Raw genomic sequence first — 25,577 nt, forward strand, 5'->3', positions numbered from 1 at the left:
CACCTTTTAGAGTATTACAGTTTCATATTCATTCCCAGCACCTCCTAAGGCTTCTATTATATGTAGTCATTTGTGGTTGCTTCTAATATATAAATAAATGATAGTGTTTGGTTTTTATCTTTAATCTTTTACCTGAATTATACCCATTTAAAATAGATGCCTGTCTGCTTTGGATTTTCTCTCTCTCTCTCTTTCTCTTTCTCTCTCTCTCTCTACCCCTCCCCTGCTCATGTTCTGTCTCTCTCTCAAAAATAAATAAACACTAAAAAAAAAAAAAATTGGGTGGCGGCGCGGAGTGGGGGGGAGTTGGTGCCTTTGTTGCTCAGTTGGTTAAGCCTCTGACTTAGGCTCAGGTCATGATCTTGTGGTTCATGAGTTCGAGCCCCACATCAGGCTCTGTGCTGACAGTTCGGACCCTGGAGCCTCCTTCAGATAATGTATCTCCCTCTCTCTCTGCCCCTCACCCCCTCATGCTGTCTCTCTCTCTATCTCTGTCTCAAAAATAAGTAAATATTAAAAAAAAAAAATTTTCTTTAATTAGATGGCTATTTTCTTGAGCAATCTAGACTTTTCCAGTTCTTCCTGACCCTGGGGCTTAATAACATAATAGGCAAAGGAGAGAGGGAGATGTGTGGGAGAGTATATTAATACCAGTGACCAAGTATTAAATGTGGCTGGCTGTAGGACATATACAACCATGACATTCAGTCATTTTTCTTTTTCGAAGGTAGAAAATATATGATGTGAGAGTGGTAGGAAGGGAGACTGGTTACTTTATCAGGAAAGGGAAAGACATATCACTGTAGATGATCTTGGAGAAAAGGTCAGATGGATTTCCATTTCCTTCATTAAACATGGAATCTTCTTGTTTCCCCTCTGTCTCTTTCTGAATCTACCATAGCTGATGTATTTGCTTCTGCCCCAGTTTGGCTCCCTCAAGCACCTGTGACACAAAGGCTAAAAGCCACAAAGGCCCATTGTTTGGCTGTGTCATCATTTCAACACCCCTTGGCTTACACTGTATTTGTGTTTTATTTGCAGCTCTGTGGCTGTCCTCTTTATTGGAAAGCCCCCATGTTCCGGGCTGCAGGGGGAGAGAGGACAGGATTTGTGTCCGCACAGTCATTCATTGCCATGTGGAGAAAGTAAGTATATGACCAGTCACTCCAGGGCTAGGCAAAGAATTGTCTGGTTCTCACAAGGTGCTTTTTAAAGGTCACTTATTTTACACATTCATTAATTTTTCTTTACCCTTTATTTCAACAAGTAAAATTCAGTGATTCACACTTATTTATAACCACACAAATTTTTTCCATAATCTTTACCTACATGTCTCTAATCAGTGAAAGAGATCTTCAAAGATACCTTTTTAGTAACTCTTTGATAGTTTCTTAGTTTTACTTGTTAAATTTGGGTCTTAGAATTTGACTCTGGTAGCAGTGGCATAAAAGTAGAGTCTCCTCAGGGCACCTGGGTGACTCAGTAGGTTAAGTGCTTGACTTGATTGCAGCTCAGGTCATGATCTCACAGTTCATGAGTTCAAGCCCCATGTCAGGCTCTATGCTGACAGTGCAGTTCCCGCTTGGAACTCACTCTGTCTTTCTCTCTCTCTGCCTCTTCCCCACTCCCGTGTGTGCGCTCGCTCGCTCTCTCTCTCTCAAAATTAAGCTTTAAAAAAAAAGTAGACTCTCCTTTAAGGGGAGCAGACCATATGTGTCATGTGAAAAATACAGCTTCCGGGGGCGCCTGGTTGGCTCAGTCGGTTAAGTGTCCAACTCCTGATTTCAGCTCAGGTCTATGATGTCACGGATCGTCATAAGTGTACTCTTAATCCCCATCACCTATTTCACCTCTGACAAGTTTTCTTTCATTTTAACCTTCTCTTTTTTATTCTTCCTTCTTCTTTATAAGTTATTTCTTGATATATTTATACATTTTAAGAGAATGTCACAGCTTGCCCCTTCTACCTCTTAACTGACCGGACTTCTTTACATATGTTTATAGTCTTGTTTACATGTGTTCTGCTCACATTTTTTGGGCTAGATACCCTTCCTGGTAAACTATTGGGAAATGCCATTCACCTGTTATCCTCATTGTCGTCATCATTATTATTACTTAAAATCAACATATAATAGCAGAATTCAGCACACAGATTCCTTCTGTTCCCTTCATGCCACCTAAGAAGCCCTTAGCAGTATAATGCTTGAGAATAGTAGGTGATTGATAAGTGTATTCTTATTTTTAAAAATCTAGCAGCAAGTTGAGTTCACCAAGTTCTTTCTGCATTACATTAGAACAACAGCTATAAGAGTATATAGAACTCCTATCAGTTAATGAACTTTTTGTTAAAGAACCATACCAATGCTAAATGTTAAAATGCTTCATGTTGTCCAGGTGAATTTTAGTCATTTTGTTACAGGGAATAGTTCTAAGTTGTCTGAATACCAAGAACTAAAAGGGCCCTAGGAGAATCATTCCTCATACACTATCTAGTTGACACTTCAAAGTCAGTGCCATGATCACCATTCCACGTCTCCTGTAGCAAATAGAAAACTGCTGGATAAAATCTAAGAAATACCTTTTTTTTTTTTTTTTTTTTTTTTTTTTTTTACATGTGTTGATAAGTAGTCATAAAAGTCAGGGAATTCATTAGAGGCTAGAAATAGCATAAAAGTGCTAATTAACAGGAGTGAACCAGCAAAAGAATTGGCATTTCCCCTTAGGGTATTTATCATCAGTATTTCTGGCAGCCTAGAACCTAAAGGAAGGAAATAGAGCCTAGGGCCTGAACAGTAGAGAAGTCAGCTTGGATTCCCTCTCCTTTTCCCACCAGTAAAGCCAAGACTTTAGCTGGGTGGTCCAATTATGTCCTAATTATTATTGTTATTTTAAATCAGCATGTAACAGTAGCAGAATTAAAGAACTTGAAATGTATACATGTTCTAACTTTTGTTCAGCTAACTTCTTTCACCCTGGTAAATATCAGGCCCTGAAAAAGCCTTAGCTGGATAGAGTATGAACCAAGGGTAGAAAGAATATAGATGCTGCACAACTCTTGTCAGAGGTACCTTTAGCCATTGAGATCAGCATTGTTGGTCATCTAACAATCTGTGAAAGCGACAAGAAGTGAGTTATAATTGTTTCAGAAAAAAACTTTGAATAAGCTGAGAGATTGAAAAAAAAGGAAGTAGTCTATTACAGAAGAGATTAGAGCCAGAAAGAAGTAATTATTTTAGGTCATTCTGAATATTCTAGAACCCTACATTTGTGAGCCAAAGGGTGACTATAGCAAAGGAAAACTGTTAACCAACTTGAGTTACCTGTAGTTAACCACATAATCTTAATAACAGCCAGGTTTTTTGTCTTAAGACTGTGTGTCACTGAAAAGGTGGACATTTATGTTGGTAGGTAGAGCAGCAGCAGCAGCCACAGCAGCTGTGTCCTTTTTTTTTTTTTTTTTTTAATATTTATTCATTTTTGAGAGAGTATGAGTTGGGGAGGAGCAGAGAGAGTGGGAAACACAGAATCTGAAGCAGGCTCCAGGTTCTGAGCTGTCAGTGCAGAGCCCGATGCAGGGCTCATACTCACAAACCGTGAGGTCATGACCTGAGCTGAAGTCATAGGCTTACCGACTGAGCCACCCCAGACACCCCTAGCTGTGTTCTTTTATTGAGATGGATCATTTTAATTTTATCTCTAGGGAAAGGATATTTTTACAAAAGGCAAAGGGGAAAAAAGACACAAAGCACAAGTCTTCATTTTAGGTAACTACAGGAAACTGTTTATGAAGTCATACAGCATGACTAACTGTCCCTGTCTTTTTTCATTTGAAAAAACATTTCTGTGACTAGATTAAGTGTATGTCTGTATATTAGTCTTATTTTATGACCCACACTAAAATGGTTGGAGCGCCCTCTAGTGGGAGCTCCTTTCTGCGTTCTTAAAATGCCTTTTATTTTATTTTATTTTTATTTTATTTTATTTTATTTTATTTTATTTTATTTTATTTTATTTTATTTTATTTTATTTTATTTTATTTTATTTTATTTTATTTTATGTTTGTATGTTTTTATTTAAATTCCAGTTTGTTAACATACAGTGTGATAGTAGTTTCAGGTGTACAACACTACCATTCAGCATGGGCTTATCACAAAAAGTGCCCTCTTTAAACCCCCATCACCTATTTCACTCATCCCTCTACCACTGTCACCCCTGGTAACCATCAGTTTGTTCTCTGTTGTTAAGAGTCTGTATCTTAGCTTTTAAAATGCCTTTTAAGGGATGCCTCGGTGGCTCCGTTGGTTGAGTATCCAACTCTTGATTTTTGCTCAGGTCATGACCCCAGGGTTGTGGGATCCAGGCCTGGGTTACCCTCTGTGCTGACCTTGGAGCCTGCTTAAGATTCTCTCTCTCCCTCTGCCCTTTTCCCCTGCTCATGCACTCTCTCAAAATAGAATAGAATAAAATAATTAAAAATAGTAATAAAATGCCTTTTAAAAGCAGAGGCGCTTTAAGGGAGCCCCAGATATGGCTATTTGGGGAGACTAAGCAGCTGAGCATGATGGTTTGAGTTATCATACTGATCTTGAAGAAGATGTGTGTTTATTTTTGCAATTTTTTTTTTTTTTTTTTTTTTACCAATTTTACCCTTTGCATAAGGTGACTTGGGCTTAAGTATAGTACATTAAAACTTTCAACTACAAAAAAATTACGGGCAAATAATGACATAGAATTTAAACATATTGGCATATGCATACACAAGCTGACTTGCTCCCATAATAGGCTCTTTATATTCTTGAAAAGTGAAGTCACATGTAAAAGTCACAGAATAACAAGAAATAATTTCCCTGCTATCCCAGTACTCATGGGATGGAGGCTTCCTAGCCCTCCTCCTAATGTTTTGAGGATGAACACCTTAATGGGCTCTTGTTCCCCTGCCTCTGCCCTCCCTCCTTTCCCTGCCTTATTGCCCATTTCATATCTATACTCTGATATCTATTTTATTACAGTCAGGACATTTTTAGGGGAAAGACATTGCTCCATGGCTTTTTTGAGTTCCTGGATTACCCGCTTTGTGGCAGAGATCCTCTCAGTCAGTCAAGTAATATTGATCCAGCTTCATTATGCTTTATTTTCACTTACCTTTGAATGTCACTGTATGATTTGTCTCTTAACAGTATTTTAAGAGCTCTGAAAGATACCAGTTTAAAATAGCTATGTTTACCTTCTTTCTCCAGCTTTCACAACTTTTATTTATCTCCTTTTCTCTTCCATATAGAGTTTACCAGCCACTATCATCAGCTGGAAATCATAATTCACCTTTTCTTTCTATTTCATGCTTCTGGTCAGAAAAAGCCATTCTTGATTTGCCTTTTTCCTATCAGAGTATCTCTCATCTGTGCTATCCTTTCTTTATAAAAGTGCTCCTTTACAAAGATCTCACCACCTTTTTATTGTGATCATCCCAACCATTTTCTAATCCTAGGAGGTGGTTCCCATCAGCATTTATTACATACTAATCTTTTTCTGAAATGTATACATGTTTAACTGTAGAGGCCTTGAGAATGCTAAAGAATGATAAGGAGAATTCATATACAAATTATACTATAACTTTAATAATCACAAATGAAGTCAGTTTTTAAGTATACATCCATTAGATCACAAACATTTTTTGAGAATCTTCTGTGTGAAAGTCACTGTGCTGGCTGCTAAGGAAGAAAAAAGACCTGTCTATAACTGTGTCTGCCCTTTAAGTGCCAGTGAAATAAAAACAAACTAATAGTACAATGGTAAATATAATACAATAAATTAAACAGTACAAAGATCAGTAAAGAATTTAGTTATGAGAGAAGGCTTTTTGAAAGACTTGCATTATTAGCTGAACCTTAAAGAATAGCCAGCATTCCAATAGCAAAGTCAAGAGGGATGGTATTCTAGGAGAGTAGAATCATGTGAGAAATGGCAAAGAGGCAAGAATGCACATGGCACACTTAGAGAATAATGGACCAGGCCAGCTGTCTGGAGTGGAAGTTTCATTTAGCAAAGTAGTAAGGTAGATAGGTAGGCAGGCTCCCATCTAGTTACAGAGAGCCTTAAATGCTGAACTGAGGCAGTTAGACTATTCGTATAAGTGGTAGAGAGCTACTGAACATTTTTGAAAAAGAGGATTATATAATCAAAGAATGTTTCGGAATGAATTGCCTGTGTTTTAAGGTTGGATGAACACTGAAATCTGTTTTGACCCTTTTCCTTCTGTTGGTCTCAGCATGAAGTAATAAGACCCTTACTGAACTCAAAAGTACACTGGCATTAGAAAAGAGGGAATGGTTGTATAAAACATTTTGAGGAAATATTCCTAAGGACTCCTGTATTCCCATCCTGTATTCCAAGCACTTAGGGATCCAAGCTGGAAACCTAGGAGTCGTTATGGACTTCCCCTTACTTTCATCCCTCCACACCAATCAACTACCCTGTCCTTTTCATTACAACCAGATTTTCCCCTTTGTCTTCATCTCCCACTGCTACTATCCATGCTCAGGCCCATAGTTGGATTTTTGCTTGATATTTTTGAAAAGCACATCTGATCTTGTCACTGTCCAAGTTAAAATTCTTCCATGGAGTAGGCCAAAGCCAAGTCTTCCTGATCTAACATAAAAAGGCCAATCCTATATGCTCATGTCCACTTTTCTTACCACCCCAGTGTTTGTAGCTGCCAAAATATTCCACACACTCTCACACCAGGCATTTGTACTTGCAGCCCTCCTGACCCACAGCATCCTTCTTTCCTACTTACCAGTTCTAGGGAATCTCACTGGCCCTCTTGTGTCCTCCCATGACACCCATGCTTATTACTTCTGTCGCATGACAGAGTATAACCTGAGTACGTCAGTATAATCTTAATGGTGTAGTACTCTCACTAGACTATAAACTGTTTACAGAGCACAGAACTGTGTCTTATTTTCTCTGAATCCGAAGTATCTTCAAGGCTAGACACAAGTGGCACACAGTTAGCATTCACTAAATGTAATGAAGAAAAACAAGAAAATGTGGAGACTAATGGGATGTGCATAAAATAAGGAAAAGAAATAAGTTTAAAATGACTTCAAATTTCAAGCCCAGATAATTTGGATATTTCTACCTTTAACAAAAATAGATGTCCAGGAAAAGGACTGGCTTTGACGGGAAGATATAAAATTTGTTTTTTGATACTTTAACTTTGTTGTCAGAGTATAGTTACTAAGTGGAAATGTCCAGTATTAGTTGGGCATGAGGAATTCATAGAGCTTAAAGACTTAAAAGGGCATTCATTCATTTTTTTTTTCTTTTTTTATTGGCCCTTCAAAGTCTAATTTCAGAAACCCTCTAACAGGTGGGCCCTGAATATGTCTGCCAAACTGGGCAAACAGAAGTCTTTGTCTTATGTGGTGCATAGTAGCCCAACTGATATATTCTCTCCTGGCTGGCAGGTAGCTCTAGAGTTCTGGGCCTGGATGTCCTGTGCCAACCCTGAATGGACATTTTCCCTCCCCTGCAATTAGTTTAGTTGATCCTGTGGTCTTAGCCCCAGAAACATTTTACAAAAATAATATGCCATTTTGTTATTGAGCTTTTCTTGAGGTGTCCCTTTGACAAAATCAAGAGCATGGAGGGGCTCCTGGGTGGCTTAGTTGGTTAAGCATCTGACTTTTTGATTTTGGCTCAGATCATGATCTCACAGTTCATGAGTTCGAGCCCAGCATTGGGCTCTGTGCTAACAGTACAGAGCCTGCTTGGGATTCTCTCTCTCCCTCTCTCTCTGGCCCTCCCTTCTGCTTGCTCTCTCTCATTCTCTCTCAAATAAGTAAGTAAATAAATAAATAAATAAATAAACTTTAAAAACTTAAAAGAACGTAGAAAAATTCCCTTTCTTAATCTTTGAAAAGAGAGAACTTGATTCTAAATCTAAATGGCCTTCAGTTCAGGCTGAAATTAGCAACTGTTGATATTGTAGACATTGTTCACAGTAGCCAGACTTCCTAAGCAGTTGTCTCTTTTGTAGGTTGCTGAATAACCATCATGATGATGCCTCTAAGTTTATCTGTCTCCTGGCAAAGCCCAGCTGCAACTCTCTAGAACAGGAGGATTTTATCCCTTTACTTCAGGTAATTTTCATTTCCTTCTAAAAATGGGTTTTATTTTTAGAGTTTCAGAGGTTTTAAATATTTTTCAGCTGTAAGATATGTCAATTGAGATATACAAATCTAGAAGTCAGATTTGTAGAAGAGTGGCTTTCAAGCTCATTTTAGCAATAAAATCCTCTTGTTAAATGAAAATTAACACAGAACCCATAGTTTTAATAAAACAGATAAAACAGGGCAACTCCCACTGAAGCAGAGAAAGGGGTGCCACTCACCCTCCCCCTTGTCTAACCACAGGAAACATTGAAACGCCTTCTGAAACCAGACATTTGGCCTACTTGGCCTAATTGACCTATGCCCAACAGAAAGGGCCCACTTGAGGAGTATTTACATCTAGGCCTTCCAATAAGAATCAGTTACATGCCAATATTGGATCTTTTTTTACTATAGCATTCTTCATAGCCTGATACGTTGCTTATTAATATTCTTAATTTCATGTCTAAATATTTGGCTTTCCTAAGCAGATTGCAAATTCCTTGAAGCTAAGGTCTGTCTTTTCATGTCTGTTGAATGCTTATCATTGTTTTAGTTGTTCCAGTAAATCTTTGTTGACCTGTTCATGAGGATGCCTAAAGAAGGACAGAAAAATACATTAACATTGTTTTGTTTTGTTTTTTCAGTTGTATTCATGGCTGCCATCATTTTTTGGTAAATTTTTTGTTGAAATATAATATATACACAAAAAACATACAGATCAAAAGTGCACCCAACAATCATGTTTCACATGAGTGAAATCGTATAATGTTTGTCTTTCTGTGATTGACTTATTTCACTTAGCATTATACCCTCTAGATCCATTCATGTTGCAAATGGCAAGGTTTCAATTCTTTTTTATGGCTGCATAATATTTCATGGTGTGTGTGTGTGTGTGTGTGTGTGTGTGTGTGTGTGTGTGTGTATACACACATACATATAAATATATACCACCTGTTCTTTATCCATTCATCAGTCAGTGGTCACTTGAGTTGCTTCCATAGTTTGGCTATTGTAAATAATGCAGCAATAAGCATAGGGATGCATGTATCTTTTCATATTAGTGTTTTCATATTCTTTGGGTAAATACCCAATAGTAGAATTACTAGATCATATGGTAATTCTATTTTTAATTTTTTGAAGAACCTCCATACTGTTTTCCATAGTGGCTGCACAAAGTTGCGTTCCCACCAACAGTACACATGAGGGTTCCCTTTTCTCTACATCCTCACCAACACTTCTTATTTATTTTTTTGATTTTAACTGTTCTTACAGGTGTGAGGTAATATCTCACTGTGGTTTTCATTTGTATTTCCCTGACGATTGATGATGTTGAACATCTTTTCATGTGTCTGTTAGCCATCTATATGTCTCTTTAGATAAATGTCTGTTCAAAAACATGAAGTTTTTTTTTAATTTTTTAAATTTACATCCAAGTTAGTTAGCATATGTGCAACAATGATTTCAAGAGTAGATTCCTTAATGCCCCTTACCCATTTACCCCATCCCCCCTCCCACAACCCCTTCCATAACCCTCAGTTTGCTCTCCATATTTAAGAGTCTCTTATGTTTTGTCTCCCTCCCTGTTTTAATATTATTTTCGCTTCCCTTCCCTTATTTTCATCTGTTCTATGTCTTAAAGTCCTCATACGAGTGAAATCATATGATATTTGTCTTTCTCTGATGGACTAATTTCACTTAGCGTAGTACCCTCGAGTTCCATCCACGTAGTTGCACATGGCAAGATTTCATTCTTTTTGATTTCCGAGTAATCCTCCATTGTATATATATACCACATCTTCTTTATTCATTCATCCATTGATGGACGTTTGGGCTCTCTCCATACTTTGTTGTTGATAGTGCTGCTATAAACATTGGGGTGCTTGTGCCCCTTCAAAACAGCATACCTGTATCCCTTGGATAAATGCCTAGTAGTGCAATTGCTGGCTAGTAGGGTAGTTCTATTTTTAATTTTTTGAGGAACCTCCATACTGTTTTCCAGAGTGGCTGCACCAGCTTGCATTCCCACCAACAATGCAAAAGAGATCCTCTTTCTCCACATCCTCGCCAACATCTGTTGTTGCCTGAGTTGTTAATGTTAGCCATTCTGACAGGTGTGAGGTGGTATCTCATTGTGGTTTTGATTTGTATTTCCCTGATGATGAGTGATGTTGAGCATTTTTTCATGTGTCGGTTGGCCATCTGGATGTCTTCCTTGGAGAAGTGTCTATTCATGTCTTTTGCCCATTTCTTCACTGGATTATTTGTTTTTTTGGGTGTTGACACTGATGAGTTCTTTATAGATTTTGGATACTAAACCTTTATCTGATATGTCGTTTGCAAATATCTTCTCCCATTCCATCAGTTGCCTTTTAGTTTTGCTGATTGTTTCCTTTGCTATGCAGAAGGTTTTTATTTTGATGGGGTCCCAGTAGTTCATTTTTGCTTTTGTTTCCCTTGCCTCTGGAGACGTGCTGAGTAAGAAGTTGCTGCAGCCAAGATCAAAGAAGTTTTTGCCTGCTTTCTCCTCTAGGATTTTGATGGCTTTCTGTCTTAACATTTAGGTCTTTCATCCATTTTGAGTTTGTTTTTGTGTCTGGTGTAAGAAAGTGGTCCAGGTTCTTCTGCATGTTGCTATCCAGTTTTCCCAGCACCACTTGCTGAAGAGACTGTCTTTATTCCATTGGATATTCTTTCCTGCTTTGTCAAAGATTAGATGGCCATACGTTTGTGGGTCCATTTTTGGGTTCTCTATTCTGTTCCATTAATCTGAGTGTCTGTGTGCCAGTAAAAAACATTAGGTTTTAATAACAGTTCTCTATCCACCCCTTGATCCATTCTTGACCCTGCTCTGACTCCTACAAACTACATATTTTGTGTCCTCTTCCCTGACTAGCTTATGGTTGGGTCTGGTCAGTGGATCCTACTGCCAGGAATGGGCATTTCTTCCCCACTTTGTTTCAGCAAAGCAACCATATCTATATGCTACAGCTTTTGCTGAGTGGCCTCTTCTCCACAGTTCTATTGCCTACCTCGCTCCTATAACTCTGTTCCTTGCCTTGTCCCTCTGGCTGTAGGGGTTGTAAGGGTATCCTTCTGTTGCTTGTTCCTGGTGCCTCACCGTTCCCTTGTGTGTTCCCTTAACCTGCCCATGACTTTACACGTAGTCCCTTCATGAAAGATTCACATGGGTGAAGTCTTTTTCCTGTGGGGACCCTATCCTGAGTTTTACCAGAAGTTTTAATAAAACCTCTGCCAGGAGTTTAAATTAAATCCATATCAAGAGAATTACAAATAATAATAAAACTGTAATTATGCATTAGTGGACATTTATACTTCCTTTGCTTATTAGGAGAGATTTTATTTTTCTTTAACAAATGGACTTGTGGACTCTTCAGGTAAAGATGACAGACTGAATAGATACATTCTCCTTCCATTCTGTCCGAAACTTCTCTGAAGTTAAAGTCTAGGAGTTTAAAAGAATAAACATATGAAAATAAATGGAATAGTAAAGAATGCAGGAGAAAAAAATTACTGTCAAGAGGTTTCAATATTTCTTTTTTTTTTTAATTTTTTTTTTAACGTTTTTATTTATTTTTGAGACAGAGAGAGACAGAGCATGAATGGGGGAGGGTCAGAGAGAGGGAGACACAGAATCTGAAACAGGCTCCGGGCTCTGAGCTGTCAGCACAGGGGCCCGATGCGGGGCTCGAACTCACGGACCGTGAGATCGTGACCTTAGCCGATCGGGCGCTCAACCGACTGAGCCACCCAGGCACCCCGAGGTTTCCATATTTCTTAAGGTAGAAGGCAGAAGGGGCACCAGTCGGTTAAGTGTCTGACTTTGGCTCGGGTCATGATCTCACGGTTCGTGAGTTTGAGCCCCATGTCAGGCTCTGTGCTGACAGCTTGAGCCTGGAGCCTGTTTCAGATTCTGTGTCTCCCTCTCTGCCTCTCCCCTGCTTGTGTTGTGTGTGTGTCTCTCTCAAATATAAATAAAAACATTAAAAAAAAAAAAAAAGAATGCAGAAGCAAGCTACGGAAACCACAGCCCAGAATGAGGGGCTATGTATGGGCTGCAGTGGAGAAGTGAGCTGCTCTCCTTTATTCTCTCAGCAGGATCCCAAAGTAGCTATAAACTCAGGGTTGGCAGATCTGACGGGAACTATTAGAAATGGGGATTCATTGAAGGGTGGTATATAGAACAATGGACCAGTTGATTCTATTTGGTTCCCAAAAGTAAAGTGCAGCCTGGCATTTTATTCACAAGCATAAACAAAATAACAAACAAGAAAGCATGCTAAGACAAATTCCAATAGACAAGTATTCTAGATAGTACCTGGCCAGCACTCCTCTGTCAAGGTCATCAAAAACAAGGAAAATATGTAAAATTGTCACAGCCAAAGGAGCCTAAGGAGATATGACAACTAAGTGTAATAGGAGATCCTGGGTAGGATCCTGGGACAGAAAAAACATATTAGACAAAAACTAAATGTGAATAAAGTAGGGTCTCTCATAATAGTAATATAATATCAACATTATTATAATTGCTTATTATAATAAATGCTAATGTAATGCAACATATATGGGAACTCTCATACTGTCTTCCAGATTTTTCTTTAAAACTGTTCTAAAAAATAAAGTCTTTTTAAATAATTACTATATTCAGAGAGATTATCTAAAATAAGAACAGAATATTATGAAAACAGAATGCTAACCACTGGAAAGAGCTGTTAGAATTTTAAAATGTACCAAATTTAAAATTTCATCATAAGGCCTAGAAGCTAAAGTTTAGGATATCTCCTGCGCCGGGCGGGGGGCGGGGGGGGGCAGGGGAGACCGAGGGACGCGACATAAAGACAAGAATTTCAACAACTAACTGGAGTCTGGAGAAGAAAAAAGGACAAAATGGAGAGAAGGAACTCATCACAGAAATAATATAGAATGGAGGGGCACCTGGATGGCTCAGCCGTTTGGGCATCCGACTTCGGCTCAGGTCATGATCTCGCCGTTCCTGAGTTTGAGCCCCGTGTTGGGCTCTGTGCTAACAGCTTAGAGCCTGGAGCCTATTTCAGATTCTCTGTCTCCCTCTCTCTCTCTCTGCCTCTCCTCCACTTGTGTTCCTTCTCTCTCAAAAATAAATAGACATTAAAAAAAAATTAAAAGAAATAATATAGAATGGAGAGAATTGGAGAGACTGGGGTGATGAGTCCAAAGAGCTGGAACCCAGTAGGATTCCTTGGGATCCCTGTTTCCCTCTTTGGGAGAAACACAACATGCTTGTGTAACTAGCATCTAATCAAAAATAGAAATTGACACTCCCACCCCAGCTTCTCTTGCTCCCTCCATTCTTGCCCACAGAATTAAAGAAATTATATAGAATACAAGCCTTTTGCTTGAAAAAAGCCAAGTACAATGAATAAAAAAAAAGAAACAGACATAAACATATCATCTTGAAATTTTAGAAAAACTGATGAAAACAAGATACTAAAAGCTTTCAGAGAGAAAAACGAGGTTCCTTTAACAGGAACAAAAATTGAGGTGCTGTTAGATTCTCCTTGGCAACTCTAGGGAAATGGATTTGAAATCAGATTTCCAATATCTGCCAAGCTATCAGTCAGATATGAGGTTTAGAATAAAGACATTTAAAATTTCAGAAAGGGTGGCTTAGTTGGTTAAGTGGTTAAGTGTCTGACTTTGGCTCAGGTCATGGTCTCAAGTTTCATGAGTTTGAGCCCCACATCAGGCTTTGCATTGACAGCGCAGATCTCTCTCTCTCGAAAATAAACAAACATGGAAAAAAAAAACAGCAGAAAGTTTGTCTGCTGTCTTCTTAGAGTTACTTGAATATATATACTATGTCAAATTAAGTAAACCAAGAAAGAGGAATATATGATCCACGAAACAGTGGATTCAATCCAAAGAAGCAGTGAAGAGAAGACCTTAGATGGCAACTGAAGAGCAGCCAGTCCAGAATAGAAAAGGTGATGGGGTTTCTCTGGGAAGTTCTCAATAAAGGGGAATAGGGAGGGGAGGAGCTACTCCATGCAGTACTATTATATTTGAGAACAGAAACTAGAGGGTATGCTGACAGCACAGCATTCTATATGAACAAGTTAAAGAAAAGCAATTCAAAACTCCCAAGAAAACTGAAAAAAACTATATAAGACAGTCATGTTTTAAGCTTGAAACAAACTGAAATATGGCATGATTATAAACAACTGATGGAGAGTAAGAAAAGAAAGTCCATTTAACTTCATTTCTCCTTTGCCCAAGAGACATGATGTTGGACCACTAAGAAAGTAGGAAATTTCTCCTGGAATTGAAGCAGTGGCAGGCTACATTTTTCTTGCCCTCCTGCCTAGCTGGCCCAAATGTGGGTGGGTGCCAGTTCTGACACTCTGCATCTTCCTTCTTAGCACCATTTGCCCCATTCTAGCATTAACCCTTGCAGACTTTCCCCAGCAGGCCCCCTCCAGAGTAGCTCCCACCCTGCCACATCCAGTAGGCACCCTAGTCTAGGAATGGCACTTGCCTCCAAAGCCGTTCCCATCCCATCATACATAGTGGGCAGCCTCAGCCAGGACCTGCACCCTCAAAAACTACTCCTACCCGGGGGAGTTGGGGACAGCCCTCCTCACAGAAGTTGTGGCCTAGCCACAAAGGGAGGGAACATGCAGGCCACACACAGTCAGCCCTGGAGATCTGGTTCTAGTGACCAGGGAAGACTGTGTTTCTGGGCCCCACAGGATGCCTTCTACATAAGGCCACTCCTTCATGACCAGGAGATGTAGCTGATTTACCTAAAACATAGAAACAAGGAGAGTCAGACAATACATAGAAACAAGAAGAGTCAGACAAAATGAGGAGACAGGAATGTGTTTCAAATAAAAGAACAAGACAGAAAACAACCTCAGAAAAAGAACTTTACAAAATGGAGATAAGCAGTCTAGCTAATAGGGAGTGTAAATAATGGTCATAAAGATGCTCACTAGAACTATAGAGAAGAATAAATGAACACAGTGAAAACTTCAACAAAGAGAAAATGTTAAAGGGAACCAATCAGGACTGAAGAACAATAATTGAAATGAAAAAATACACTAGAGGTAATCAACGGCAGTTAGAGGATGCAAAAGAATGGATCAATGATCTAGAAAGCAGAGTAGTGGAAATTATCCAAGCTGAACAGCAGAGTGAAAATTTTTAATATGAGAATAGTTTAAGGGACCTCTTAGACAACATCAGGCTTAGCAACATTTGCATTAGAGGGATCCTAGAAGGAGAAGAGAGAAAAAGTAGAAAACATATTTGAAGAAATAATAACTGAAAATTTTTTTACCTGAGGAAGAAAAACAGACATCTGGGTCCAGGAACCTCAGAGAGCCCCAAACAAGATGAACCCAAAGAGGTCCACATAAGTCATGTAATAATTGAAATGTGAAAAGTTAGAAAGAGGGGCGCCTGGGTGGCTCAGTCGTTAAGCGTCCGACTTCGGCTCAGGTCACGATCTCGCGGTATGTGAGTTCGAGCCCCGCGTCGGGCTCTGTGCTGACTGCTCAGAGCCTGGAGCCTGTTTCAGATTCTGTGTCTCCCTCTCTCTCTGACCCTCCCCCGTTCATGCTCTGTCTCTCTCTGTCTAAAAAATAAATAAATGTTAAAAAAAAATTTTTTTTAAAAGAAAAGTTAGAAAGAATCTTAAAAAGCAGCAAGAGAAAAGCAGCTAGCTACCCACAAGGGAACACCCATAAACGTATGAGCTAACTTTACGGCAAAAATTTTTCAGGCCAGAAGGGGGTGGAATGATATATTTAAAGTGCTAAAAGGAAAAGGAAAAATGAAAAACTCACAACCAAGAGTACTCTACCTAACAAGGTTATATTTAAGAATTGAAAGAGAGAAAGTTTCTCAGACAAAAATTAAAGAAGTTTAACTTCTTTAAGTTTTTTTAAACTTTTTTGAAGTGAACCAGCCTTACAAGAATTGTTTCTTTAAGCAGAAAAAAAAGGCCATAACTAGAAGTAAGAAAATTATGAAAAAAAAAACCCAAAACCCTCACCAGTAAAAGCAAACATACAGTAAAGGTAGTGGCTCAACCACTTATAAAGCTAGTATGAAAGTTAAAAGACAAATAGTAAAATCGACTATATGTACAATAGTTAAGGGATGCACAAAATAAAAAGTTATAAAATATAACATCAAATACATAAAACATCAGGGGATGTGCAGAGGATTAAAAATATGGTGCTTTTAGAATATATTAGGACTTAAGCGACCATTAACTTAGAATAGAAAGTCATCCAACCACCAAAAAACTACCAGAAAACAATGAACAAAATGCCAGTAAGTACATACCTGTCAATAATTAATTTTTTTTAATTGTTAATGTTTATTTATTTTTGAGAGAAAGAGGGACAGAATGTGAGTGGGGGAAGGGCAGAGAGAGAGGGAGACACAGAATCAGAATCAGGCTCCAGGCTCCGAGCTGTCAGCACAGAGCCCAACACAGCCCTCAAACTCACAAATCGTGAGATCATGACTTGAGTCGAAGTCAGACACTCAACCGACTGAGCCACCCAGGCTCAGTAGATAGATCTACATCTATCTAAATGTAGATAGACTAAATGTTCCAATAAAAAAACACGGAGTGACTGAATGGATTAAAAAACAAGACCTACCGGACACAGACCGGAAGATGGTGGCTTAGGAGGACGCTGGGCTCACCTCGCATCCTGCTGATCACTTAGATTCCACCTACACCTGCCTAACTAACCCAGAAAACCACCAGAGGATTAGCAGAACGGAGTCTCCGGAGCCAAGCGCAGACAAGAGGCCCATGGAAGAGGGTAGGAAGGGCGGAGAGGCGGTGCGCGCTCCACGGACTGGCGGGAGGGAGCTGGGGCAGAGGGTGGCCCGCAGGCCAAGCAGAGACCCTGAGTCTGGCTCACAAAAGCGGAGGGGCCGGAAGAAGTGTGTTCTGACAGCAAGCGGGACTTGCTTAGCATCTGGGAGGTCATAAGTTAACAGTTCTGCTCAGAAAGCGGGAAGCCTGGAGGACAAAGGGAGGGAGAGTTGCTGAGCCCCGGGACGACAGAGCTCAGTTTGGCAGGGAGCAAAGGCGCTTGCCAGCGCCATCTCTCTCGCCCATCCCCCAGCCAAAATCCCAAAGGGAACCAGTCCCTGTCAGGGAACGTGCTTGCTCCACACAAACACCCAACGCGGTGCTTCTGCGGAGCCACCCCTCCAGCAGCGGGTCTGACTCCCTCCTGCTGCCACAGGGCCCCTCTTGAAGTGGATCACCTAAGGAGAAGCGAGTTAAGCTTGCCCCTCCTACCCCCGTGCACCTTGCCTACCCACCCCAGCTAATACGCCAGATCCCCAGCTCCACAAGCCTGGCAGTGTGCAAGTAGCCCAGACAGCCACGCCACCCCACAGTGAATCCCACCCCTAGGAGAGGGGAAGAGAAGGCACACACCAGTCTGACTGTGGCCCCAGCGGTGGGCTGGGGGCAGACGTCAGGTCTGACTGCGACTCCGCCCACCAGCTCCAGTTATACACCACAGCACAGGGGAAGTGCCCTGCAGGTCTGCACCACTCCAGGGACTATCCAAAATGACCAAACAGAAGAATTCCCCTCACAAGAATCTCCAGGAAATAACAACAGCTAATGAACTGATGAAAAAGGATTTAAATAATATAACAGAAAGTGAATTTAGAATAATAGTCATAAAATTAATCACTGGGCTTGAAAACAGTATAGAGGACAGCAGAGAATCTCTTGCTACAGAGATCAAGGGACTAAGGAACAGTCAGGAGGAACTGAAAAATGCTTTAAACGAAATGCAAAACAAAATGGAAATGACGGCTCGGATTGAAGAGGCAGAGGAGAGAATAGGTGAACTAGAAGATAAGGTTATGGAAAAAGAGGAAGCTGAGAAAAAGATAAAAAAATCCAGGAGTATGAGGGGAAAATTAGAGAACTAAGTGACACACTAAAAAGAAATAATATACACATAATTGGTATGCTAGAGGAGGAAGAGAGAGGGAAAGGTGCTGAAGGTGTACTTGAAGAAATAATAGCTGAGAACTTCCCTGAACTGGGGAAGGAAAAAGGCATTGAAATCCAAGAGGCACAGAGAACTCCCTTCAGATGTAACTTGAATCGATCTTCTGCACGACATATCATAGTCAAACTGGCAAAATACAAGGATAAAGAGAAAATTCTGAAAGCAAGGGATAAACGTGCCCTAACTTATAAAGGGAGACCTATAAGACTCTTGACTGATCTCTCTTTTGAAACTTGGCAGGCCAGAAAGGATTGGCACGAGATCTTCAATGTATTGAACAGAAAAAAAATATGCAGCCAAGAATCCTTTATCCAGCAAGTCTGTCATTTAGAATAGAAGGAGAGATAAAGGTCTTCCCAAACAAACAAAAACTGAAGGAATTTGTCACCACTAAACCAGCCCTACAAGAGATCCTAAGGGGGATCCTGTGAGACAAAGTACCAGAGACATCGCTACAAGCATAAAACATAAAGACATCACAATGACTCTAAACCTGTATCTTTCTATAATAACACTGAATGTAAATGGATTAAATGTGCCAACCAAAAGACATAGGGTATCAGAATGGATAAAAAAACAAGACCCATCTATTTGCTGTCTACAAGAGACTCATTTTAGATCTGAGGACACCTTTAGATTGAGAGTGAGGGGATGGAGAACTATTTATCATGCTACTGGAAGCCAAAAGAAAGCTGGAGTAGCCATACTTATATCAGACAAACTAGACTTTAAATTAAAGGCTGTAATGAGATGAAGAAGGGCATTATATAATAATTACAGGGTCTATCCATCAGGAAGAGGTAACAATTATAAATGTCTATGCGCCAAATACCGGAGCCCCCAAATATATAAAACAATTACTCACAAACATAAGCAACCTTATTGATAAGAATGTGGTCGTTGCAGGGGACTTTAACACCCCACTTACAGAAATGGATAGATCATCTAGACACACAGTCAATAAAGAAACAAGGGCCCTGAATGACACATTGGATCAGATGGACTTGACAGATATATTTAGAACTCTGCATCCCAAAGCAACAGAATATACTTTCTTCTCGAGTGCACATGGAACATTCTCCAAGATAGATCATATACTGGGTCACAAAACAGCCCTTCATAAGTATACAAGAATTGAAATTATACCATGCATACTTTCAGACCACAATGCCATGAAGCTTGAAATCAACCACAGGAAAAAGTCTGGAAAACCTCCAAAAGCATGGAAGTTAAAGAACACCCTACTAAAGAATGAGTGGGTCAACCAGGCAATTAGAGAAGAAATTAAAAAATATATGGAAACAAACGAAAATGAAAATACAACAATCCAAACGCTTTGGGACGCAGCGAAGGCAGTCCTGAGAGGAAAATACATCGCAATCCAGGCCTATCTCAAGAAACAAGAAAAATCCCAAATACAAAATCTAACAGCACACCTAAAGGAAATAGAAGCAGAACAGCAAAGGCAGCCTAAACCCAGCAGAAGAAGAGAAATAATAAAGATCAGAGCAGAAATAAACAACATAGAATCTAAAAAAACTGTAGAGCAGATCAACGAAACCAAGAGTTGGTTTTTTGAAAAAATAAACAAAATTGACAAACCTCTAGCCAGGCTTCTCAAAAAGAAAAGGGAGATGACCCAAATAGATAAAATCATGAATGAAAATGGAATTATTACAACCAATCCCTCAGAGATACAAACAATTATCAGGGAATACTATGAAAAATTATATGCCAACAAATTGGACAACCTGGAAGAAATGGACAAATTCCTAAACACCCACACTCTTCCCAAACTCAATCAGGAGGAAATAGAAAGCTTGAACAGACCCATAACCAGCGAAGAAATTGAATCGGTTATCAAAAATCTCCCAACAAATAAGAGTCCAGGACCAGATGGCTTCCCAGGGGAGTTCTGCCAGACGTTTAAAGCAGAGATAATACCTATCCTTCTCAAGCTATTCCAAGAAATAGAAAGGGAAGGAAAACTTCCAGACTCATTCTATGAAGCCAGTATTACTTTGATTCCTAAACCAGACACAGACCCAGTAAAAAAAGAGAACTACAGGCCAATATCCCTGATGAATATGGATGCAAATATTCTCAATAAGATACTAGCAAATCGAATTCAACAGCATATAAAAAGAATTATTCACCATGATCAAGTGGGATTCATTCCTGGGCTGCAGGGCTGGTTCAACATTCGCAAATCAATCAACGTGATACATCACATTAATAAAAGAAAAGAGAAGAACCATATGATCCTGTCAATCGATGCAGAAAAGGCCTTTGACAAAATCCAGCACCCTTTCTTAATAAAAACCCTTGAGAAAGTCGGGATAGAAGGAACATACTTAAACATCATAAACGCCATTTATGAAAAGCCCACAGCTAACATCATCCTCAACGGGGAAAAACTGAGAGCTTTTCCCCTGAGATCAGGAACACGACAGGGATGCCCACTCTCACCGCTGTTGTTTAACATAGTGTTGGAAGTTCTAGCATCAGCAATCAGACAACAAAAGGAAATCAAAGGCATCCAAATTGGCAAAGATGAAGTCAAGGTTTCGCTTTTTGCAGATGACATGATATTATACATGGAAATTCCGATAGACTCCACCAAAAGTCTGCTAGAACTGATACATGAATTCAGCAAAGTTGCAGGATACAAAATCAATGTACAGAAATCAGTTGCATTCTTATACACTAATAATGAAGCAACAGAAAGACAAAGAAACTGATCCCATTCACAATTGCACCAAGAAGCATAAAATACCTAGGAATAAATCTAACCAAAGATGTAAAAGATCTGTATGCTGAAAACTATAGAAAGCTTATGAAGGTAATTGAAGAAGATATAAAGAAATGGAAAGACATTCCCTGCTCATGGATTGGAAGAATAAGTATTGTCAAAATGTCAATACTACCCAAAGCTATCTACACATTCAGTGCAATCCCAATCAAAATTGCACCAGCATTCTTCTCGAAGCTAGAATAAGCAATCCTAAAATTCATATGGAAACACAAAAGGCCCCGAATAGCCAAAGTAATATTGAAGAAGAAGACCAAAGCAGGAGGCATCACAATCCCAGACTTTAGCCTCTACTACAAAGCTGTTATCATCAAGACACCATGGTATTGGCACAAAAACAGACACATAGACCAATGGAATAGAATAGAAACCCCAGAACTAGACCCACAAACGTATGGCCAACTCATCTTTGACAAAGCAGGAAAGAACATCCAATGGAAAAAAGACAGTCTCTTTAACAAATGGTGCTGGGAGAACTGGACAGCAACACGCAGAAGGTTGAAACTAGACCACTTTCTGACACCATTCACAAAAATAAACTCAAAATGGATAAAAGACCTGAATGTGAGACAGGAAACCATCAAAACCCTAGAGGAGAAAGCAGGAAAAGACCTCTCTGACCTCAGCCGTAGCAATCTCTTACTCGACACATCCCCAAAGGCAAGGGAATTAAAAGCAAAAATGAATTACTGGGACCTTATGAAGATAAAAAGCTTCTGCACAGCAAAGGAAACAACCAACACAACTAAAAGGCAACCAACGGAATGGGAAAAGATATTTGCAAATGACATATCGGACAAAGGGCTAGTATCCAAAATCTATAAAGAGCTCACCAAACTCCACACCCGAAAAACAAATAACCCAGTGAAGAAATGGGCAGAAAACATGAATAGACACTTCTCTAAAGAAGACATCCGGATGGCCAACAGGCACATGAAAAGATGTTCAACGTCGCTCCTCATCAGGGAAATACAAATCAAAACCACAGTCAGATATCACCTCACGCCAGTCAGAGTGGCCAAAATGCACAAAGCAGGAGACTATAGATGCAAGGATGTGTAGAAACGGGAACCCTCTTGCACTGTCAGTGGGAATGCAAACTGGTGCAGCCACTCTGGAAAACAGTGTGGAGGTTCCTCAGAAAATTAAAAATAGACCTACCCTATGACCCAGCAATAGCACTGCTAGGAATTTACCCAAGGGATACAGGAGTACTGATGCATAGGGATACTTGTACCCCAGTGTTTATAGCAGCACTCTCAGCAATAGCCAAATTGTGGAAAGAGCCTAAATGTCCATCAGCTGATGAATGGATAAAGAAATTGTGGTTTATACACACAATGGAGTACTACATGGCAATGAGAAAGAACGAAATATGGCCCTTTGTAGCAACGTGGATGGAACTGGAGAGTGTGATGCTAAGTGAAATAAGCCATACAGAGAAAGACAGATACCATATGTTTTCACTCTTATGTGGATCCTGAGAAACTTAACAGAAACCCATGGGGGAGGGGAAGGAAAAAAAAAAGAGGTTAGAGTGGGAGAGAGTCAAAGCATAAGAGACTCTTAAAAACTGAGAACAAACTGAGGGTTGATGGGGGATGGGAGTGAGGGGAGGGTGGGTGAGGGGTATTGAGGAGGGCACCTTTTGGGATGAGCACTGGGTGTTGTATGGAAACCAATTTGACAGTAAATTTCATATATTAAAAAATAAAAAAATAAAAAAATAAAAAAAAATGGAAACCAATTTGACAATAAATTTCATATATTGAAAAAATAAAAAAGTAAAAAAAAAACAAGACGTACCTGCACTCTGCCTACATGAGATTGACTTATAAGTGAAGAGATGGAAAAAGATATCCCAAGCAAATGGAAACAAAAAGCTGGAATAGCCATACTTATCAGACAAAATAGACTTTAAAACAAAGACTGTAACAAGAGACAAAGAAGGGCATTACATAATGATAAAGGAATCCAATAAGAATATAACAACTATAAATACCCAATGTAGTGTAGTATTTAAATAAATGAAGCAAATATTTACAGACAATAAGGGAAGAATTGACAGTAATATAAAAATAGTGGGAGGGGGGTATTTTTCTTTTTAAGTTTTCATTTAAATTCCAGTTAGTTAACATACAAGATAATATTAGTTTCAGGTATACAATATAGTGATTCAGCACTTCCATACAACACCACCTGGTGCTCATCACACAACAAGTGCATGCCTTAATCCCCATCACCTATTTAACCCATCCCCTCACCTAGTTCCCTTCTGGTAACCATCAGCTTGTTCTCTACCTTTAAAAGTCTGTTTCCTGGTTTGCCACTGTCTTTATTTCCCCCTTTCCTTATTTCCCCGTTTCCTTATTTCATTGCTTAAATTCCACATATGAATGAAATCATATGGTATTTGTCTTTCTCTAACTTATATCACTTAGCATAATACTCTCTAGCTTCATCCATGTCATTGCAAATGGCAAGATGTCATTCTTTTTGATGGCTGAGTAATATTCCTCTGTGTGTGTGTGTGTGTGTGTGTGTGTGTGTGTGTGTGTGTGTATACATATAGTATATACTGTATCCATCTTCTTTATCCATTCATCAGTTGATCGACAGGCTGTTTCCATAATTTGGCTATTGTAGGTAGTGCTGCTATAAAGATAGAGGTGCATATATCCCTTTGAATTAGTGTTTTTGTATTCTGTGGGTAAATACATAGTAGTGCAGTTGCTGGACTATAGAGTAGTTCTGTTTTTAACTTTCTGAGGAACCTCCATACTGTTTTCCAGAGTGGCTGCACCAGTTTGCATTCCCACCAGCAGTGCAAGAGGGCTTCCCTTTCTCCACATTCTTGCCAACATCTGTTATTTCTTGTGTTGTTGATCTTAGCCATCCTGACAGGTGTGAGGTGTTACCTCATTGTAGTTTTGATTTGCATTTCCCTGATGATGAGTGATGTTGAACATCTTTTCATGTGTCTGTTGCCCCTTTGTATATCTTCTTTGGAAAAATGTCTATTCATGTCTCCTGCCCATTTTTTAATTGGATTACTCATTTTTTGGATGTTGAGTTTGTAGGTTCTTTTTTATTTTTTTTTTAATGTTCATTTATTTTTGAGAGACAAATATAGCATGAATGGGGGAGGAGCAGAGAGAGAGGGGAGACACAGAATCTGAAGCAGGCTCCAGGCTCTGAGCCATCAGCACAGAACTGGATGCGAGGCTTGAACTCATGAACTTTGAGATCATGACCTGAGCCGAAGTCGGATGCTTAACTGACTGAGCCACTCAGACACCCCAAGTTTTTTAAGTTCTTTATATTTTGGATACTAACCCTTTATCACATATGTTACTTGCAGATACCTTCTCCTATTCTGTAGGGTGCCTTTTTTCATTTTGTTGATTGTTTCCTTCACTGTGCAGATTTTTATTTTGATGAAGTCCCAATAGTTTATTTTAGCTTTTATTTCCCTTGCCTCCAGCGATGTTGTCTAGTAAGAAGTTGCTCCAGCCAAGGTCAAAGAGATTGCTGCCTGGTTTCTCCCCTAGGATTTTGATGGTTTTCTGTCTCATATTTAGGTCTTTCATCCATTTTGAATTTATTTTTGTGTATGGTGTAAGAAAGTGGTCCAATTTCATTCTTCTGCATGTTGCTGTCCAGTTTTCCCAGCATTATTTGTTGGAAGAAACTGTCTTTTTTCCCATTGCATATTCTTTCCAGCTTTGTCGAAGATTGACCATATAGTTGTGGGTTCATTTCTGGATTTCTGTTCTGTTCCATTGATCTATGTGTCTGTTTTTGTACCTTTACCATACTGCTTTGGTCACTACAGCTTTTTAATATGACTTAAGGCCAGAATTGTGATGCTTCCAGCTTTGCTTTTTCAATGTTGCATTGGCTATTCGGGATCTTTTGTGGTTCCATACAAATTTTAGGATTGCTAGTTCTAGCTCTATGAAAAACGCTTGGTGTTTTGATAGTGATTGCATTACATATATAGATTGCTTTCAGTAGTATAGACATTTTTATAATATTTGTTCTAACAATCAATGAGCATGGAATGTCTATTTCTTTCTGTCATCTCCAGTTGCTTTCATCAGTGTTTTATGGTTTTCAGAGTACAGATCTTTTACCAGTTTGGTATCTTATGATTTTTAGTGCAGTTATAAATGGGATTGATTCCTGATTTCTGTTTCTGCTGCTTCATTATTGGTGTATAGAAATGCAGCAGATTTTTTGTGCATTAATTTTGTATCCTGGAACTTTACTGAATTGGGATATCATTTCTAGCAATTTTTTGGTGGAGTCTTTCTGGTTTTCTACAGAAGGGTATCATGTCATCAGCAAATAGTGAAAGTTTGACTTCTTCATTGCCACTTTGGATGCCTTTTATTTATTTCTGTTGTCTGATTGCTGAAGCTAGGACTTCTAGTACTATATTAAATAACAGTGGTAAGAGTGGACATCTGTGTCTTGTTCTTGACCATAGAGGAAAAGCTCAGTTTTTCCCAGCTGAGGATATTGGCTGTGGATTTTCTGTATATGGCC

At 39.3% G+C, this 25,577-nt stretch overlaps 1 protein-coding gene across 3 annotated transcripts in view; it reads left to right on the forward strand.

Annotated features, from left to right (window-relative positions):
• PPP2R3A (protein phosphatase 2 regulatory subunit B''alpha) overlaps positions 1-25,577 on the forward strand; it is a 167,547-nt gene that overhangs the window by 37,909 nt on the left and 104,061 nt on the right. For all 3 annotated transcript variants that reach the window (XM_058732368.1, XM_058732369.1, XM_058732370.1), the window contains exons 3-4: positions 1,042-1,145; positions 8,039-8,141. In XM_058732368.1, coding sequence (XP_058588351.1) covers positions 1,042-1,145; positions 8,039-8,141 — 207 coding nt within the window. The remainder of the gene's footprint in view (positions 1-1,041; positions 1,146-8,038; positions 8,142-25,577) is intronic.

Source organism: Neofelis nebulosa, chromosome 5 (genome assembly GCF_028018385.1).
Source record: "Neofelis nebulosa isolate mNeoNeb1 chromosome 5, mNeoNeb1.pri, whole genome shotgun sequence".
In the NCBI taxonomy this organism is placed as follows: domain Eukaryota; kingdom Metazoa; phylum Chordata; class Mammalia; order Carnivora; family Felidae; genus Neofelis; species Neofelis nebulosa.